General features: G+C 37.1%; 1 protein-coding gene across 3 annotated transcripts in view; it reads left to right on the plus strand.

The window, feature by feature from the left end:
- MYPN (myopalladin) overlaps positions 1 to 21,351 on the plus strand; it is a 69,609-nt gene that overhangs the window by 29,354 nt on the left and 18,904 nt on the right. For 2 of the 3 annotated variants that reach the window (XM_042862867.1, XM_042862866.1), the window contains exons 3-13: positions 4,853 to 5,028; positions 6,640 to 6,691; positions 8,336 to 8,483; positions 9,899 to 9,970; positions 10,174 to 10,315; positions 11,234 to 11,257; positions 13,350 to 13,466; positions 14,221 to 14,590; positions 16,655 to 17,239; positions 17,310 to 17,354; positions 18,890 to 19,037. In XM_042862867.1, coding sequence (XP_042718801.1) covers positions 4,853 to 5,028; positions 6,640 to 6,691; positions 8,336 to 8,483; positions 9,899 to 9,970; positions 10,174 to 10,315; positions 11,234 to 11,257; positions 13,350 to 13,466; positions 14,221 to 14,590; positions 16,655 to 17,239; positions 17,310 to 17,354; positions 18,890 to 19,037 — 1,879 coding nt within the window. The remainder of the gene's footprint in view (positions 1 to 4,852; positions 5,029 to 6,639; positions 6,692 to 8,335; positions 8,484 to 9,898; positions 9,971 to 10,173; positions 10,316 to 11,233; positions 11,258 to 13,349; positions 13,467 to 14,220; positions 14,591 to 16,654; positions 17,240 to 17,309; positions 17,355 to 18,889; positions 19,038 to 21,351) is intronic. The other variant, XM_042862868.1, reaches the window with a different exon arrangement.

Raw genomic sequence — 21,351 nt, forward strand, 5'->3', positions numbered from 1 at the left:
ACCTCTTTCCATGAGGCAAGCACTCCTTATTTTCTCAAGCTCAGAGGTGCCTACATTTTTCCAAACTGTTTGGCACATCACTCTTAGGTTAATTTTATTTATGAATCACACTGCATGGCATACACAGCCATCCTGGAAGCGTCATGAGGATTTAAAGTTCTAAAAACAGGCTGTATGTCATAAGGTTTCCATGAAAGCATTCTTTAACATAGGCATACAAAGCTTAAAAAGTGTATTTTAGTGCCGCTTTGTTTGAGACTAGATCTGTAACCAGTCGCTGATTTTTAAGATTCTGGAGTCACATCAGATTGACTAATTTTTTTTTCCTGGCTGCCAAATGAAACCATTTACCTGTTTTAATGCTCAAAACCTAGACAGCCGAACTTCTCTTACACAGAACTCCAATCAAGTAGATGGACTAATACTTAGGATGACTTTGGCACAGCAGATGACACTGCTTGTGCTTCATGTGAATCTGTGTTGTATGATGAAGCTATCACTACAATTTGCAGCAGGAATGAAATGCCAGTGACAGAGAATATTGCTACTTCAGTCATGCCACGTATCTCAATGTCAGAGCTCCCTTCGTAACCGACATTTAATTGCTACCATGCACAACATTTTTAATCATAAGAATAAAATAAAAACGTTAATAAGCAAGGAATACAAATGGCCACACCAAAGGTTTACCTAAGGTCTAGTTTTATAGGAGCAAATTGTTATTTACATCTAAGAACTGAAAGCAAATAACATAGTCAGCACACAATCAAATTGAAAATAATTTCACACTGTGAAGATAGTATCTAAAAAACACACTGCATAGGAGAACTAAATCCAGATTTGAAACAGAAACTAAATGCTGAAGTTTTAAACAACTTTCATTGCAAATTTTGGAATCAAAGGGAAAAAATAAGTTTTAAAAAATAAATCATTCTTCATCATTTGCATGAGTCTACTGAAGGAATATTCTACTTATATGCTACTAACATAACTGCAGAAAATAGCTTACATGATGCGTTTAATTTTGTTTAGAATTTGCCTCACAAAGTCATGCGCTACAGACTTATCTTTACACTAACACAGCTGGAGAAGCTCATCAGGAAGAACACAAAGTTCTTACACGTTACTGATGATTGTACTGCAGCATTGTGTGTGTTTTACATTATGGGTCTTGATTAAGGAACTACGTTTGGGTGGACACAAAAATATAATATTATTTTAGTACGTAAGTTATTTTAATGTTCTGGAAAGATGCTGCTAAAATGAAATCATGTTTTATAACATGGATATTCTCTTAGATAGTTTTTCATATCTTCTAAAATTAACATGCTAAAACAAGACTACATTGTAAGGAAGAGGTATGAGGTAGGTATATAAAAAGACATGAGTAAGCGCCATGACTCAGCTCCCAAACATACACAGTTGCCTACATGAATTACCTTTCTAAAAGTCTGCTTGTACATCCAAGCACACAATATGTGATTGCAGGAACTCAACTGTGTATGAGCATTAAGTTTTCTCTTCTGAAAACATAAACATTGCCAGTTATCACCAATTGCGAATCTTAAATCATGTTATATACAGAATTTTAAAAAAACCCTTTGAGGATCACAGGAATCCTATATGATTTCCTAGTCTGGAATCTAAAAATGGCACTAATCAATTTCAAAGTATCTGGTTAATCAGCTCTCTGGTGCATATTACTGCATTTCTCCCTTGGGATTGCTAAAAATTTCCTCTACTTACAGCTGCAGAGTTATTCTTTTATCCCAGGCATTAGAAGTTTGTGTTCTGAATGACAAGGGCCCTGCATTTCATCTCCACTATGAACTGTTACGTCTGTATCTACAAGTTTGAAAGGGCATCACAGAACAGATAAGCAAAGGTAATACTCCTGGGGAGCTAGTCAAGAAGAAAGCTTTATCTAATTACTCATAGGACAAAGACTGCAGCTGTAGCCACCTGACTGTCCCACCCCTTCTTTTACGGTTACTTGCAGGTATCAGAAGTGGGTTAGAAGAGAATTTGTATAATTCAGTTATCCTAGATCTGCATGTCCAGTGCTCTTGTGCAAACCCATTTTCATCGGGCCAGACCAGGGACAGATGCGCCCACAAATACATTGGAACCTGTCATTCTTTCTTCACTGAGAGGCTTCCAGGAAAGAAGTGAACATTAAGATGGTAACGTTTTAAAGTAATGCTGCCAGTACCTGCAAGACCTTGTCTATCAGACCTCTATAGGCTCAAATGGAAGAGAACTGGATAACCTTGGCTGAAGTTCTCTGTGTAAAGCAGCACCAGTTTCACTTTGGTAAAACCCTGCAAGGAGGATGTGGATATATTTTATTGTAGTAAATCTGTACTTCAGCTGTGAAATGTCATGAAAGAGAGATAGGGCATTTCACACCCTACTGGCATTTTCTTTTAACATGGTGATATTTACTACATATCTGCCTGCTGCAAGTCAGAAACATCAATTTCACAAAAATTGTTTTATTAGAAGAACTTTCATTTCTCATTACAGTGGAAGCTTGTAAAAGAAGATAAGCAGGCAAATGTAAACACAAAACAAGGCTTTTAAGTTTTAGATCTATCTATCTATTGTGGATTGCCTTTGTAAAGGGAAAATTGTGTCAAGCAGTATAATTCATTCTACAGTTCAGGAGATTCCCACCATAGCAGGTGGACATGCACAGTTTCCAGGCTGTCAGTGAACTGTACAGCTACAGATTACAGTAGCATGCAACTTGAGGTGGACTGGGGAATACCCTGCCTACTTTAAGAAAGCCATGCTGGGCAGCTGATATTGATGGTGCACAAACAGTACAGTTCACTTCTTATCTAATCACTATTTAAGTTCCAGTTCTGTACTCCTTTATACCTCACAATCCTTTTGAGGCTCCTTTTTCCGATTGCAAAATATGCTTCTATTAAGTACTGGTTTTCCACACTATGGACTTCCTTATAGCTTTCTTCTTTTATCCCCAGCATATTCATTTGGGGTTTTCTCCATGCGCAATTTGCATCACAAAATGCCATAAAAAGTTGTTTCCAAGAGGTGAATGCAACTAACTGGTTAGACAGACGCGTGTTTTTTATATTAAGGCAGAATTGTACCAAAACAATTTACAGTATGAGCTTGAAAGTGGGAAATATTACAATTTAGTAATCAAAATATCCTTAGTCTTTCTTCAACAAATCCTATTTGGTATAGCATATAACAGTAAATGCATTTCTCATTGCTTTGATAGCATCTCAGAGGGGCTTTTTAAGTTTAGCTACTTATTTAAAAACAGCTGTATCACTGAACATCATCCCAACCTTTTAACTTTGGATTTCTATACATAGTACTACACCTTCTCTATAAAACCTAGGTTGTCCTATAGAATTTGAGTCTGGTTCTGCAAATCCACATGGTTTTTCTCCTTTTGTTATGTATTTTTCATTTTATCAAGCAATAATCACAGAATCACAGAATTGTAGGGGTTGGAAGGGACCTCCTGAGATCATCGAGTCCAACCCCCCTGCCAAAGCAGGTTCCCTACAGCAGGTCGCACAGGTAGGCATCCAGGCAGGTCTTGAACATCTCCAGAGAAGGAGACTCCACCACCTCCCTGGGCAGCCTGTTCCAGTGCTCCGTCACCTCACTGTAAAGAAGTTCTTGCGCATGTTTGTGCAGAACTTCCTATGCTCCAGTTTCTGGCCGTTTCCCCTTGTCCTGTCTCCACTCACCACTGAAAAGAGTCCGGCCTCGCCATTCTGCCCCCCACACCTTAGATATTTATAGACCTGGATCAGGTCCCCTCTCAGTCTTCTTTTCTCAAGGCTGAACAGACCCAGTTCACTCAGCCTTTCCTCATAGGGGAGATGCTCCAGGCCCTTCACCATCTTCGTGGCCCTCCGCTGGACTCTTTCCAAGAGATCCCTGTCTTTTTTGTACTGGGGAGTACATTGAGATGAACACATCTCAATGAACTGTCTGTTCGGGGGCTGCTTTTTCTTTTCCTTGGGCTCCTACATTTGCTGAAACCAGCCTTCTGAAAACTGAGGGAATTAAGAGCACTTAGGAAAGTCTTAGATGAGAATGTGAAGTCTCTAAAGGACCCAAAACACTTGTGGATATTTAGCTGGGTTTCAAAGAGAAATAGAGCAATGTCATGCAGAAAAGAATTCAGGATCCAGATTTCTTACTGCTGTTGCCCTGTAAGGAAGTATCACCATATTTTAATAAATCACTTCTCTTTCTGTATTTATGTGTGGGGGTTTTTTTTTGTTTTGTTTTGTTTTTTGTTTTTTGTTTTTTACCAAAAGCAGATTTTCTTACTTTTTCACAAAATGAAGAGTAATATGAAATTTCCTGTAAGTCACATTCTGAGACAACATGAACTTTGGAATCAAAAATTCAAAGGAAATTTGCTTCTTTAAGGATTGTTTTGTGGGGTTTTTTTTTGCTACACTTTAAGCTACAACACAGATCTAAATGCACCTTAAGAGAATTCAGAGCTGGACTGATAGTGTTCCAACCTCATAGCTTCATTTTCTTCCGCCCTACTATTGAATTCTATAAATCAGGAAAAATACATCCCTTATATAAACTAGTTTGTTAGTATGTTTAAAATACTGCAAAGAAAGGAGCTCTATTATTTGCTGTACCTGAATATTGTGGAAGCTGTAAATATTTTATTTCTATGACTGTTGATCCAGCTTGTCTGCAATACTCTGCTTGGACCTTCAGGCTAAAAACTACCCATTTTATCATCAGAAAGACTTCCAGTGTTGTCATTCTTGTTGTCAAGTTGCTTTTACTGATAAAACCAAATTTATTTATTTATTTATGTATTACCTTGCAGGTGGTACTGTGAAGGCAAGGAGCTTGAAAATTCACCAGACATTCAAATTATCCAGACAGGTGATCGACACTCACTGGTAATTGTTGAAGCTTTTGAGGAGGATACAGGACGTTACTCGTGCTTTGCTTCAAATATCTATGGAACAGACTCCACATCTGCAGAGATTTACATAGAAGGTAACATTATAAGGTGTTTCAGAAATGGTTGGTGAAATAAGCAATACAGAATTAAGATAAAATTATGCATTTTGTATGTTACGTGCTCATTAGATTTATCACAAAAATACACAGAAGTCATTTCAGTCACTACTAACATACTTAGCATCTCTGTAAAACATCTTTCATATAATTGATTGCTCTTTACTTATGATTTTATTATGTTGCTTCCCAGAGATTTTACATATTTCATTGCAAGATCAAAGTCTAAAAACATTGAAATTCCAATACCAACAGATGTTTTTTGCACGTGGTTACTCTAAATAAAAGAAATCTCAACTTTGTGTGTAATTTTAATCAGCCCCTTTTCCCTAAAGTCATTATTGTAGATTGAATATAGGATAGCTCGTCAGAGCTGGTCTTTTTCCACAAGAAAAATTTTCAAGTAGCTCAATCCTAACTTATTATTGGGATGCTGTAACCAAAATGATAAAGTACACAGCAGCAATTGGATCTTTTACCTGCACAATAGATGCTGTAAACAAAACAAAATATATCTCTGCATATTGAAGTCTATTTTTTTTCTCCCCTCCTTTTTCTACCTAGCATTTTTTCCTACCTTTCCTAAGAAAGGTCTATAAGTTATCTCTTTATAACACCTTTTTGGTAAGGTTTTAGATTGTATCCATCACCACATTAAGAGGATTGCAAATTTAAAATAAGCATGTAGAATTTTCCTCTTCTTTTTTTTTTGTTTCTCAGACAGATGAATATATTAGTATGTGACATCACTGACAGCAGTGTGACCATTCATAAATTAAAGCACCTACCCCACTTAATACAAGAGTACTTTCACTCTATCATTATTCTTTGTTCACTTCTCTAATCTGACAGCAAAAGGACGAATCCTTTTTTAGTATCAGTACTGCCCCAACATTAAAGAGAGATGTCTGTGCTTGGCAGAGGTTTCTTAGTCCTTAACAATGGGGCCAAGGCCTGCTTTTATCTAACTCAGTGGATGCTGGGTGGAACACATGGCAGATGGAGGCGCTTATTAGCAGAAGCCACTGAGAAAATGACAATTCCAAAGTCAGTGAAGACTGAATTAGAAGTGTAGCATGTCTCAAGAAGACAGCTGTTAGTAAACCGTGCTGGTATCTTCTCTTGACTGTGCTACAAGGCACCAATGTGTGAACAATAGTTGTGATCCCAGGTGTGTTTTTTTCCCCCTCCTTTTCTTCTAACAGGTGCTTGAGAAAAGCAGCTCTTATTTGATCCACAATGGCAATTAAAAAGACTAATATAGTAGTGGCATTTTAAATAGATCCTGAGGAGTACTCAGGTATGCATTCACTCACAGATGCTGTTTTGCTTATTTCAATTGATCCTCATTCTAAATCTGTTTTATGTCAACAGCAGTTCTGCATCTTGTACTCTATGTAATGAACAGCATGGTTCACATCCACTGCAACGTGATCTTGCATTTTGGCATACCTTTGTAATAAATATTGATACAGCATTCTTTAAATACTCTATGGGAATTCTTAATACTGGTTTGTATGATTCTTAGACAAAATTCTCCAAAAACCACACCACCAAGTGGTTTTTTTTTTTCTTTCTGGGTTTTCATAGGAGCCTCTTCTTCTGACTCTGAAGGTGAAACCATCAGAGACGAAATGGATCAGTAAGTTTAAAATGAGTTATATTTCTTTATTTTTTACAGCTAAATAAGCCTGCAAGTGTAGATATTTCCATTTCTATTTTGCAACTCCTATGCTTTTATTTGGGCTTAGTTTGGTGTCAGATGTAATCTAATATCTGGGAAATTGTTTTCTAATTTTTCCTAAACAAAATCCATTCCCTGTGCATTTAGAACCTGATCCAATGCTGTTAGTCTTTCAAAAATCAAAGTTTTTCTGTTAACTGGAAATGGAATCGGACAGGTGAAAAGCCAAAATAGTCACTATTTTAAACTCCTTCGTATGCACCAATTCAATATAAAATGCAACCAATGCTTTATGAAAAGCAAACTTCAATTAGATAGACTTATGCACTCTGTTTTTCCTCCATAATTTATCAAGAATAAAGTATTCACTTTAAATCAAATACAAAACATTGCAGTATGATTGAACTACTTCATAGCCTGACATAAAGCAAATCTTGTCTTAGGTGATTTTTATCTCAAAGTCATAAAATATACCAGATTGGATTGATTTATGGACTGTGATAAGCCTAGAGGTTTCATATAAAACTTAAGATTAAGAAAATCTCACAGGTTTGGGGATCAACTGCTAAGTTTTTCCATTGTTCTAGCTTAGAGCTTTCCAAGTGTCTCAGGAATAGCAGTTTTTCCTCAATTAACTCGTTAGTGATTAATATAGTATTGATCCTGATCCTAATTCTGATCATCATCCTGATTACTTGACAGCATCTCTTGAGTCTGCTAATATCATTAAATCTTGAAGTAACATCACATTCTTCATTACTTAAGAAAAAACAAGAATGCTGTTCTGACACTGTACACGGACATCCTCAAACAGTAGAATTCTGAAAGATCAGGTATAATCAAGGTGTCTTGTTTTTGCTTAGTTTCCAGCTCTTACACATGCATCTGAATACCTATAATATCTCAGACTGCCTCCTGGGGTTTGAAGGCTGGCTTTCCTGAAGGGATTTGTGGTGCACTGCAGATCAGCCAGCACATAATTCAAAATGAGATTTTTTTTTTTTTTTTTTTTTTTTTTTTTTGAATCTTAGTTCTCTGCATCATTTTACTTCACCAGAAAAATAAAAAGTCAAAATTTTTACTTCCATGTAGGAACAGACAGAAGAAGTGAATAGTTGTCAACCCGTACAGTAACTCTGAATGATTTGTTGGTCAGAAAACACACCCCTCTCGTTTGGTTGGGTTTTTTTTGTTTGTTTTTTAAAACTTTTCAAAGGATTATTGAATCTGTATCTAAGTGGACCACAGTATTTTCATTACCTTATGAGCCCAGATCTGCATACAAACTTAGTGAGCAGTGCAAGAGAAACTGCCATCACCCTTTCATGCTACTCAGAGCAGTTTATAGCAGTTTTCAAGCTACAGCTGGGCTAACTCAGGCCATTTTATTACATTTGGAGTATCTGAGCAAGACGAGTGATTAAAGTATCAAGGTATGCAGGCTGATTCTTCCAAACTGAAGTTTACCTGGTTGTACATACTAGAACTCAATCTCAGAAGTGCCGTCAGGGTTGACGCATAGCTAGTACAGACATAACCAAAGGAAATGCACGTAGCTTTAGCTTCCAGTTAAAAAATTTCTTTCTGGTTAATATTACACAGCAACCTAAAGCCAGCTGACACCTCCATGAAGGTAGCACCTCCTGCTACCAGAGCTGCAACCAAGCCTCTAGAAACTTCCAAGGCATCATCTACTGCGGTCCAGCCTTTGTCGGCGCCTGTCCAGACTGTGTCTATGCCAGTTAATCAGGTAGGAGAGACAATATATTTCATTTCCAGAATCAAAAGCAAGCTCTTAAAGTGGTGCTTAATCCACAGCCTGAGGCTCAGAATCTCAACATTTTCCAGTTTTTGCTTCACTGTTGCACTTCAGCTTTGAAACTTGCAGCCATTTAGTAATTGCATATGCAGACGAGATGTCCGGGCTGCCAGCTAACCTTTACCACCTGGCAAAGGGAAGGGAACCTTTCATCCCTGGGTACAGGCATCTCTGCAGCAGTGAGCAGAAGGAGCAGCTGCTGCTAGCTCAGCCAGCCGCAGAAGCCTGTGTGCACTCCAGCAGGTCAGACACTGCATGCCACGAAGGGCACTTGGAAGCATAAGTCAGCTCACTGGCGTCTTCACATTGCAGACTGACTCAATCACTTTCAATACCAGCAGCCTTCAATTTTTTCCTCTCCCTCTCTCACAGCAGTTTCTCATTAATGTTAGCATGCAGTTCCGGACCTTTTCATTCCACGCTTTCAGAATAATCATAACAGATTTCTTCCTTAATAGGAAAGAACAGTGATATTTATTTAAAAATGAAACTTATTTAAAAGTTGTTGAAAAGTTAATGAGAAATTCCCTCTATATTGACTTTGCAACATTTACAGCCTAGAAATAGGTGGCAATTACTAAAGAGATGGTACAGATGAAGCAATGCGGTTTTACTTTTGACTGCAAAGAAAACAGAACTAAGCCTTTGTGATGCATTTTGACAGAGGTATCCTAACTAAGAAATAATTATAATTTCTAAAACTTATTACCACATTCAAGCTTCCTGGCCTGTAAGACACCATGTGTAAAATTTGGCTGTGTTCTCTTGAGATGCTGAATCCCTAATTCTGGTGTTCTGGGGCAACTTTCATTTCAATTAAGAAAAGAAATTCTACTAATCAAGTTATATAACTAAGTTTTCCAGTAGTCAGCAATGGAGCAACATTTATTCACTGCACTGTAAGCTTTGCTCTGGAATTCGCGCACCAAAATCTGTTTTTGCATCATTCCATGAGGATAAAGCACATTTCATACTCCTCAACAACCATACAGTATTCACCTATCAATCTGACACTCACTTAAGTTTCTTCCTCCTTTCAGAATCTACATTTTCCATGTTTCTAGTATACAGCATCTGAATAATTCTCTCATCTAGCATTTAGTAATAGCAATGCTTTGTAAAATTGATGTATTTTTCACTACTCAATCCCAGAAATTATTTAAGCTAGAATAAAATTCTTACAGGAAGCCCTCTTCATCTAAAATTCAAGGGGGGGTTGGGGGGGGGTGCCTGAGCCTTCCCATTTTCAAATTATTTAATTAGATTGTAAAGGATGTGTCACATCTCTCCTACATACGGAAAAATCTTTTTTCCCCAAACATCATGTGGTATTTTGCAATCTACAGGCTGAAAGCCCCACTAACTATTTGCAAGGATTGGATGGAAGACCTATAGTTGCTGCTCCTGTGTTTACAAAGGTAACTTGTTTCATGACATATTTCATTAAGAGATAAATTAACTGTATAGAGAGGACTTTTCAGCTGTGAAAGGAAATACAGGAATTATGCATTTCTTAAGGCATTCAAGCACTCAAGTCATTATATGAAACCTTACTGAAATCAGTGTTACTTGTAGTCCAATAAAACGTGTACTGACTGTGTGTATTCATTTCCTTTGTTAGATGTTACAGGATATATCAGCTTCTGAGGGGCAGCTTGTAGTCTTTGAATGTCGGGTGAAAGGAGCGCCTTCCCCAAAGGTTGAATGGTATAGAGAAGGAACACTGATAGAAGATTCTCCAGATTTTCGGATATTACAGAAAAGTAGGTTTCTTATAGTCAAGCAACAAAACTGTTAACATAGGAACACTGGGTTTCTTACTACAGTGCTAAGAGCCTTATAAGCCATATTTACAGCAATAAATGTGGGTCCCAGAAGCCAAAACTGTGGATGAATTGAACTGCTGACAGGTAGTATCTGTCTCAGATTCCCTAAACTACTGCATTGTTTTGCCTTCTGCTTTGATCTCCTTTATACTATAAAGTCCTTTTCTAACTCAGCCTCAATTCTGCTGTTTCTTTTTCTTTCTGCACCATTTATGTAGAGTTCTGTTGCCTATGAAGAGCCTCATCTTTTACTTAAGTGCCACTACATTAGTGCTTGCAGACAGAGGATTGCTTACTTCTCCACAAAAGTAATGTGATGAACACATTAGCATTCTCACATGTACCTCTTTGCACATAATACATGGTTGGTTATAAGTATATACTTCTATTTCCCTTTTCTAATACAGCTGAAATGTCTGTGGCTTTCACATAAGTCATTAGAATGCTGAATTTGCTAAAACTCAGTAGAAAAATCCTTAAATATCACACTAAATCAAAACTAAATGAAAGGCTGTTTTATCACAACTTGGTTTCATGCACGTAATAGCTTCAGAAATCATCAACACACACTGAAGTAAAACTAATAATGCAAAAATCTCCTTCTTGCAGAATTTATTTTCTGTTTGTAAGTGCTCAAAGGTGTTCATAATGTACCAAGGATTTGACATACTGTTGAGTAGAAGGCTTAACTGTCTCTGCCACCCTCTAAACAGAACATTGCTCCAAGGGGAATACTCTGTTATACAGGGGAGATCAGGTTGTAGAGTTAGCGTTCAAGAAAAAAAAAAATATATATATATATATAGGCAAATGAAAATATACTTGATGTACTAATTCTGTTATTCTTCCCTTTAGAACCACGATCTATGGCTGAACCAGGTGAGTATCATCAAGAAGGTCACACTTTATTCACTGTATATCACTATGGTGATTTAACCTCACAAAATATTAAATAATTAAACTCTATAATGTAATTAAAGCAATTTCTTAATTTACTTACATCCAATAGCTACTAGTGAGATATATTTAACTACAGAATGTTTTGTAAACATAGAACTTGAATTAATTACATCACTTTTGAAGAAAAATAATGTTTCCATTCTGGTTTGACCCAGTTCTGTCCTAGGGCCTAACCATTACATGTTTACATGCTGAGGATTAACAACATTAATGTATGAGGGTCCCCTACATCTGAGGTTAAGAAGTGCACCAAATGATGTAGGTCTGCACTATTTTTATCTGCTTCACCAGTTGGGGATATTGCATCAGATGTTTAGCCATGTCAGCCATTCCCTTTGCTCCCTACCATGGTAATCCGAGAGTATCACATCAGGTGTTCCACCCCTGATATCAGCAAATCCTAAAAAAGTGACTGGATTTGCTCACTTTAAGGGTCAGAGCAGAGCACAGACTACTCTGCTTGATTTGAGCAAAGGAGTCTTATAGATTTTGATTACTTCTCCATAAAATAGTCACCTTCTCTGTTATATTTTTCACTATTAAAAATAAAGTAGCCTCTCTTGAGACAAAAAAATTACCAATCATGGAATACAGGCTTGGGTAACTTTTCTCCTTGCCATATTAAAATATTTTTACCCCAAAAAGTAGACTCTTGCGAAATTTATAGGATCATCCCTCTCTCTGCAATGTCTGTGCCTCTTAGATTTAGGAATGAATAAATTCAACTTCTACCAGAACCTACTGATGCCATTCCTTTACCGTCCAGTGGCATCACTGCTGAGTAATGTGAAGCAGTTTTTAGTGGGTAACCAGTTGGGTGCAGTTGTCACTGCCTCATCACCTGCTGCTCATTCAGAAGGAATCTGGATTTCCATGCATGCAGTGGTTGGCAAATCCAAGTACTATAAACTAGATACTATAATGCCTTAAACTAGTTCTTATAATCCTACTACTATAATAAACTATTATTCCTCTGTAGTTGTAAGCAGATAACCTCTTCTCTGCTACTAGATTCTCCTTAGGGATGACATGAAAATCACATTTAAGCATGGTACAGTCTTCTACAGAAATACTCATAAAATATTAATCCTGTGAAGCTGAAGGAACATTTCTTGCAAAATGGTAGCAAAGTAGTCACTGACTAAAGAAAAAAATGCTATCAGTCCATGTTTTGGCACCCTTTAGATGCTACCCTCCCTCCCCTTCCCAGCTGCCTGAAGAAAAGATGTAGTAACTAAAGAATCAGGGGTCGAAAGAGACCTCTGGAGATCATCTAGTTCATTTGCTTTATCATATGTATTTACCAGCTGGTACTGCTGCCTAGATGTCAGATACTGCCTTGGATGTCAGGTACTGCTCAGGCAGTAATCCCTGATTGACTATTCAGGACATAATTTGATTTTTGTGACAAAATTTTTCACTCACTTTTTTCACTCCCACAAGAGCGTTCTTCACAGAAAAGAAAAAAAGCAACTTTCTAAAAGCACAGTCACCTCTATCTGCAAATCTTCACTAGTACTTTTGAAAAATGCTGGCCTTAAAGTATGTGTCTCACTTTTCTTCATCTCACAGAGTGACTCTACTTGGATTTTCCCAGTTAATTATACCTAATCTTTCCATTTGCATACATATATATATATATATTTTTTTTTTAAATTACTAGTGAAGAGAGTGCCTGATATTTCTCCAAATTCAATTTTAAGTTATTCACAGAGAAAGTCTACTTTACATGATTAGGAGGACATTCTCCAATGTTTTCCAAACATTGCTGCCACCTGTTCTCCACTTTTGTTGGGCATGCTGGAGCACAGAGCGTACCAGTTGCTACAGACAATGCTGATAACAGCTGCTGCACACAAAGGCTGCCAAAACTGATAAAAAAGATGAAACAAAAAAATCAAACTGAAGAAGGTGGAAAACATTACTGTAATGTCGCCTCTGGTAATCAAAGCTTTGTGTTTGTTCACTGTATGCTCATTGCAAGTAATAATATTGCTCCGATGTTTTGCAGAGGAAATTTGTACTCTGGTTATTGCTGAAGTATTTTCAGAAGATTCTGGCAGCTTCACCTGTACTGCAAGCAATAAGTATGGCACAGTATCTAGTATAGCTCAGCTAACCGTCAAAGGTAAGAGATTGCTTTAGTCATTTGCTTGCTAGTGAATATGAGCAGGGCACACTGTTGCACTGTGTGGTCCAAGGAGCATATCCAGATCAGAAATACAGAATGCTACATCTTTTCAAAGAGTCTTTCCCCAGTTAGAAATGTGAAGCAAATAGGAATGTTAGGAAATGAATGCCCCACAACCCTTCCCACAGCAGGGCTTTTGCTAACTTTAAGATCTGTGCAATAGCCATTTCTGGAATCTGAAGGGCTGTCTGGTTGGCTGTTTCAAATGTCCTTTAGTGCTGAGCCAAAGGAGGAAATTCCCAAACAGATTCTTTTATGCTGCCAAAGGGATTCATGCTGTCAAGGCACTAAGCAGATAAGCAAGCAAAGAACCAGTACAAAAAACAAATAACACAGCACACTTGACTCTAGTTCAACTCAAGGCCTGTGAAAGTACTCTTCACAACTAATGAGTTAGAGAATTCTGTGAAAAGAAAGTTTGTATTTCAAAGACACTGGTGGAAATCACAGGGATGTGGCTGTAGAACACTACTGGATTTTCCAAACTAGGGCTCTGGCAGCTCCTCCTGCCTCTTCCCCCTTCCCAATATTTCTTTAAGGGAGTTCATTGTTAAAGGAATAAGGTCAAACTACTCTTTCCAACAGCTGGCAAAAACATTAGAGTGAGTTTTTCCAATTTTAAATTCCCTAATTTCAAGTTCACCATAATTTATGGTATTTATCATCAAAAGTTTGATATTTATTATTTCAGCACCTGAAGACAGTAATAATGCTGCTGCCCTTCACACAATGAGCTCAATCAACTCAATAGCTGTTGAAAATCAATCGCCCCCACATAATCCTTCCCAGCGTGTGGTAAATGAAAACCCCAAACCTAAACTTGAAGGTGTTCTTGTGAACCACAATGAACCCAGATCGAGTTCCAAGATAGGCCTCCGTGTGCACTTCAAGCTGCCTGAAGATGATAAAGGAAATGAATCGCCACCAGAAGACGGACTTGGCACTACAAACAAAACCAGACCCAGCTATTCTCATGACAAGATAAACGGACAGCCAGTGAAAATACCAGAGCCAACATCACCATCCAAGGAACCCCCTCCAGTACTGGCTAAACCAAAGCTGTAAGTAAAAGGTATTCTAAGCCTCAGGAGCATCACTGATATTATTTAATATCCGCATTATCAAGTGTCTATTCATAGACCAAGAGATTGTTGCACTAAGGCACAAGACTCAAACATTGAACAAGCAATATCACACAGTGCTAATCTAATTAACTGTACTCTCAGAAAACATGTTCTAAAGAGATGTATATCCCTCTTGAGAAAAGCATTCTCCAAATTTATAGAAAATACTTACCCCTTTAAGGTTTATTTAATTCTACACTGTTTTCAGCTGCAAACAACAGATAACATTGCTTCTGTGCAGGCAAAATAGAAACAGGCTTTTCAGATATATCTCACTCAATTCTCAGTATGCAGTTTTGCCAAAAGCATTCATTTTCAGTCTTGCCCGCAGTTTGGGCAAGCAACTAGCTAGCAATCAGAGTCCCAAAGGCCATGCCTCATGACTGTGTCTTACAAATGTAACTTTCCTTAAAAAAAGAAAAAAAAAAAAAAAAAAAAAAAAAAAGGATAAAATACTTAGTGTTTGGTAATGTGAAATCAACTGAACTAAAAAGCACCCGCATGATTAGTGCACTGAGTCCAAGGGAAAAAATTTTAAACAGCTGCGTAATTCTCTTAGAGAAAAATCTCTGGAACATACACTGCAGTGTATTAAGAATCCTTTCAGCATTTTTAGAACCTCCAAAATCTAGCTTAACAAAGAGCACACTTCTTAAACAGAGAGAAGCTTAACTAAAGGCTAGGGAAGGAGTTTATAAAGTAATTCACCGATGCTCTTAAGCAGGGATGTAATTTCATAGGATGAAACATTGCAAGCAAGAAAATAACTTAGCAAGTGACAGAGGAAGAACCTGGAGCAGAATTTTTTTATTATTATTATTATTTTTGAAACCCAGCCTCACGGTCCTATTGACTTGCAGAGCTACAGTGTGTTTAAGAAGTGAGCAGAAGCAGTGTTTATGTTGGCCACAACTTGCATCTCTGCTTTCATAAACCATGATTTCTCTCAGGAAAAACCCACAAACTGTAACAAAGGAGTGCGTTCATATGCAGATGTATGTGAAGGAGACAAAAAAAAAAAAAAAAAAAAAGTCAGGATTGCACAACTTCTTTCTAGTTTTGGAAGCTTGAAATTCCTGTCTTAACCAGAATTTAATGTGATTTTTGTTTAGTAAATTATAGAAACAGTAATTTCTTAAAGTAAAAAGTTTGGTTAACTTACTTGGTTTGGCAGTGCCTTTTAGTTGCTGCTTCTATATTTTTCACTTTTTGAACTATTTATTCAATACTGGACAACGCATTACATGATCAGTTTCTTTTAAATTCTTTTTGGGTTTTTTTGGAAGGGTAAAAGCTAGAATATTTTCTGTATGCTGTATTTCCATGTATATTTTACATTGTGGTTTATTTTATTAAGTATTTTTTTCTTAGTTGCAAAGTAGAAAAGCCTTGAATAAAATATGCAGTAGATAGTATCTAAGAAATAACAATTGCATGAGCATTCTCTAATTGATCACTACTGCCTATCATCAAGTGTCAGTGTGAATTATCACAAAGCCTTATCAGCTAAAATACTGTTCTCAGAACTCACGTGAGCAGGAAACGAATAACTGCATGCAATTTCTGGCTTGCAAATTCTCATTCCAACAAACCCAGTCCTACTTTTTTTTTTTTTTTTTTTTTTTTTTTTTAAACACAAGCAAAGACGTACTAAGGTAATACACAGCAGAACTGGACAATGCTAGCCCTTAAATATTTTCAGGTAAAGTCTTTATTTATATTTTATATGTTGAAGTGCAAAAACCATCTTCAGCCAAATAATTTTCAAAGCACTTCGATCATTGTCCTAGCAAGGAACAAGGAGGAAGGAAAGTATAGAATCCAACTAGCATAACACTCTTCTTGTACTGTTAGAGAATGTCATTTAGCAACTTGCCCTAACTGTTATTCTATCACAGGATATAGTCTTTTCTCTTGCAGTTCACATACAGAAACATAGCCAGTACATTCAAAGTTTTCACCCAGAGATAGGACTAATCTTGCTCATTGTTTTGTATGCAGCGATCTGACCCAGTTAAAACAGCTTCACAACCAGGTCTTGCTTGAGCAACAGCAAGTGCATCAGACATCTACAAGAGATTTGTCATTCAACACAACTTCATTGAATTCTGCTACTTCGCTCAATCAACAGTCCACCTCAACCACGTACAAGCAAAGCAAAGCCTCTGTTTCACAAGCGTTCAGCTATACCCGACCTAAGCAGTTCCTACCATCGCAGACCACACCACCTATCATTTCCTCTTCTAGCTCCTCAGTAACAATATTCAGCAGCGTCTCTCAAGGAATGCAAAGAACAAATAGCAGGGAAAATATCACAGGAAATCCTCCACCTGCACAATCAAGGTCATCAGGAGGATTTACAGGCAAAAGTGAACAGTCTTCACCAAGCCCTAAAGAATCCACGGTCCCATTAACACTGTCTACATCCAGTGTAAAACAGTTTCAACCACAAAGCGTGACTCCTGCTCCTGTCTCCCCAACTGGCTGGATTCAGAATCCAGTAGCTTTCCTTAGCGCTGTGCTTCCTTCACTTCCTTCCCCACCATCAACCAATGCTATGGGGCTGCCCAGAAGCACACCAGTCACGTAAGTAGTATTAACTGTACGTGCAGAAGCAGAGACATTAAGGAAAACTAAGTTGCATTTCTGTTTGAAGGTTCAGTGAAGAGCTTCCTGAAACGCGGGTCATTCATAAAATAGAGTGAGTGACATATATTCTCATTATTTCTTCTAACCTTTACATTCAGTTAAGAAGAGAGAAGTTTCTATAAAAATAAGCTTATATATTTTATTTATCTTCTCTTCAAAGCAAGATAAATTCAAGCTATAGAGAATTTTCAAGTAGATGCCTACAACAGTATGGGGGCTCAGTCAGAGATTAATAGGACTATTCTACTGGGGAAAAAAAGATTTAATGAGCTTGCAGGTTAAGTCACTGTAAGACTATTTGCCTCTATATTACCTTGCAACATGCAATTTCCTACACATGGTAGATCTAAAGGAATAACTTACGGAAAATTATTTTTCTGGTTGCAGTACTTCCTGTATTTAAGACCTCGTTGAAAATCTCAGAAGAATTAATGGTTTGCACAGATATATTTTAACTGACAGCCAGCATGATTTCTTGACAAATTGACAATAGCACCATACAAGCAAATCAGGGTGCTGATATGCTAGAAAGATTGTGGCCTTTACAGTTCCTTTCTCACATACAGAGTTAAAATTACTATCCTTTTTGCAGAGACTGAGTTCTGTGTTAGCATGGTTAGCATCTGTACAACTCTATTCTTACAACTCCAAATCCCGTACAAAGCGAGCAATATCTCCCACTTTACTAACGGTACACTTCCAGTTAGTGATAGCCATCAGTAAGCACAGACTCCTACTTATCTTACTGATAATGCATCCATGGATCTGCAGTTACAACAGAAAATGCACCGACATATACACAGCATTCACCACCTTCTGTGCCAGGAAATCCTGGCTTCAAATCATTGTTGCATCCCTGCTCCATCACTTCCTAATTGCTCAGCACAGGTAGGTCATCAGAATCAGTCTGTGGCACATACTTGGAATCTTTTATGCAGAACAATCCACAGGGAGATACTTTGCACAGCAATTGTCAGTCATGCCTTTCACCTAGAGCTGTTATTAAGATCTTAACTACTGGAAATCTAGAACTTTGTACTCTAGTGTCATGTGACTGCTGTGTTTCAGTTCTTAAACAATAGTCTAAAGATTGCTATTTTCAGACCTCACCAAAAGAAAACATGCTACATCTACAAAATCAAAAAGAACTGCTTTATATGTGTGTCATAAAAAAGTGAGAGAAATGAAGGAAAGTGAAGGAAAGTAAGTCATCACTGAAGATGTGAGATAAAAGTCAATATGAAATTGTACTAACTTACCAAATTATTGCATGATATAGTAAAACCTACTAGTTGTATAATCATGGCATTAATCCATTGCAACATCATTCCAGGATACATCAAAACATAACCTAGAGTTTTATTATAATACTGTAACGTTTATTCTCTTTAAAATGTATTTCATTCTTGATAGCATTAATCAGAATGAGAAACACCACAAGAATAGTACCCCCCCCAAAAAAAAAAGAAAAAAAATTGTATATTATGCTTTGGCTTATATGGCTTATATTCAGATAACTGAATCTTAATATATCATGCAGGTGAATATATGTGTATTAGTATGCATATAAGAATGTTCTTTTAATAGCTCAACCCAGGGAGTAACAAAGAAAAATCCAAAGCCTTTGCAGTTACCAACAGATGAATCTATTCGGGAAAATAAAGCTGCACTTGTGAAGGACCTGGAAAGAAAACTACATTTCAGAGATGATACTAATCAACAAAGTAGCCAGCAGGTAAGAAAATCAAGCATTACAAGGTAATTTTTTCTTGTGAACTAAGTATGTAATGCAACTTGTGGCATAAATGGTGTTTACACAATTAAAGCTGCTATACTACTTTGCCAAGTAAGCTTTTGTGGTGAGTAGTGTTTTGGAATAGCAAAGTGAAGCTTTAAGAGGGAAATATGAGGGGATGCAGCTCTAGAGGTTTTAGTTTGTGACATTTTAGCATTTTTCATTTTGATCATCTCTATCAGAGAGTGGTAGGAATGCAAAACTTTTCTTCTCACAGAAGCACATTGGATTTCATTTTTCTACTTTGAGTTGTTAAAGCTCAAGGAAGTACTAATCAGTTCATTCTTAACTGGAAGCAATAAATGCGCCAGTCTGGGCAGTGTCTATAAAATAACAAAAATTAAAAATGAAATAATATTTTGAGGTTAAGATCACGATAAGTCAGGTTCATTCACCTTTGTAGAGTGTGCTAAGTACTTCCAGATAGCTGGTGTGGCCAGAAGCGATTACTGTTCTCACCTCAGCAGTGGAGTCCTCCATAGTCATCCCACCAGCGCAGACTTAACACAGCAAGTAATGGTTTATCCTGATCTGTCATCAGTAAGGTAACTTTTCACATTTATTAGCCCTTCTGACAGGGAACATCCAAAGATAAGCAAAAAGCCATGGAACTTCTGGAATAAGTTATCCTCTCTGAACAACTGCAGTGTAATACCTGTTTTGGGTGGATTTTTTTAGCTTTGAGTAAAACAACTGGCAAGCACTGTGTTTTGCAGATGAATCACGAGTGTTACAATTTGTACTTGCTCTGGTACTAAGAGAAATTATATGGAAAGCTACTGTGAAATACCAATCGGTCTTTCAACTGCATGATAATCTCTTCAGAAACAGTGATGACCACTAGTGTCAAAGCTATCTGCTGACACAGAAGTTATTTATATACTTACTATTCCAAATGACACCAAACAAAAAACTTAATTCCAAAATCCCTGAAACACTGAAAAAGTTTGTCTAATTTTTCTCCTCAGTGAAAGCAGTGATTATTTAAAGAGACTAGTTGCGTAGCATTGTTCAAAATTCCTATTGCTTTGCCATTTATAAAACAATCAACAATATGAGAATCATATTTTATAGAGCTGGATTTGCATTCATTTTGTTCTGTTTTTACTTCTTGTAGTTAAATTTTAAACTGAGACATTTTCATCTCATATGTTACATGTTTGCATTACACTGATTGTTATGATGCGAGAAAAGAACCTTATTCACTTTCTATTAAGTACAAGTGCAACTCTACTCTGTATAAGAGATGATGGAGTTAAACATCCACTAAGAATCCTCAACTGTTGGCTTCCTTGTATCTTCTACATGCAATTTCAAAATCTCCTTCTTATAGAAAGTGTCCTATAGCATTATCTTTAGTATAACGCCAAAATTCAATAGCAGCATTTGACCTCATTGACAGTATCTGCAGAGCACGTAGAGATCACCCAGAATAAAAATGCAGATGACCATGTGTGTCTTAAGGTAAAGGTATTTTTTCTGTATTACTGTATAAATTGCAGTAAAGAATGAGTGATTTACATCCTGATGCTCTATTTATTATCTATCATTGCCTTCCATGCAAAGTGTTTAGCTTACAAGTCAAGATTTTCCTATGTGTCAGCATTATACACTCAGCATGGTATCTAATAATCCAGGTGTACTCCTTTTGTTTCATCCAGTACATCATTCATCACCACCACCAAAGAAATCCAGAATCAGGATGTAGTTGGTAATCTTGCTGATGCTGCATAAAACAGATTAGTCTTCAGATTTGTACAGCTATGGTAGTCAGGCAGAAATACAAATATGATTTTGCTAAGATTCTAACCTGCAGTTTTGATGAAGCACATCAATAACAAGCTGTTGTTTTTACTAGAAAAAAAACCACCATACTTGTGACTTATGTGAATGGTAGCATATTATACTGCCAGGTAAAAATTTGTACAATTAGGAGTGTTGGAAAAAAAAAAAAAAAAAAAAAAGTGTGGTTCAGTTATTCTAAACATCCAAAATCACATTTGCTCAGTTCTTTCAAACAGAAGATACACTATTTGAGTATCAGTTTTACCCAATTGCAGCAAGACACAGGAGACTTAACTCAGTTTCTTCCTTGATCTGAGGACAGTCCAGTTTACAGCTTTCAACCCCCAGGACAGCCTAACTTCTTGCCAGTGGGTACAGCATTATTTCAGGCTGTAGCCCATACAATTCTTCACTAGCAGGATAGAAATCTAGAAATTCCACCTTTCAGAACAGCTTCCTGACAAGGAGA

Source organism: Lagopus leucura, unplaced genomic scaffold (genome assembly GCF_019238085.1).
Source record: "Lagopus leucura isolate 7727_CA_CO unplaced genomic scaffold, USGS_WTPT01 Super-Scaffold_739, whole genome shotgun sequence".
Lineage (NCBI taxonomy): Eukaryota > Metazoa > Chordata > Aves > Galliformes > Phasianidae > Lagopus > Lagopus leucura.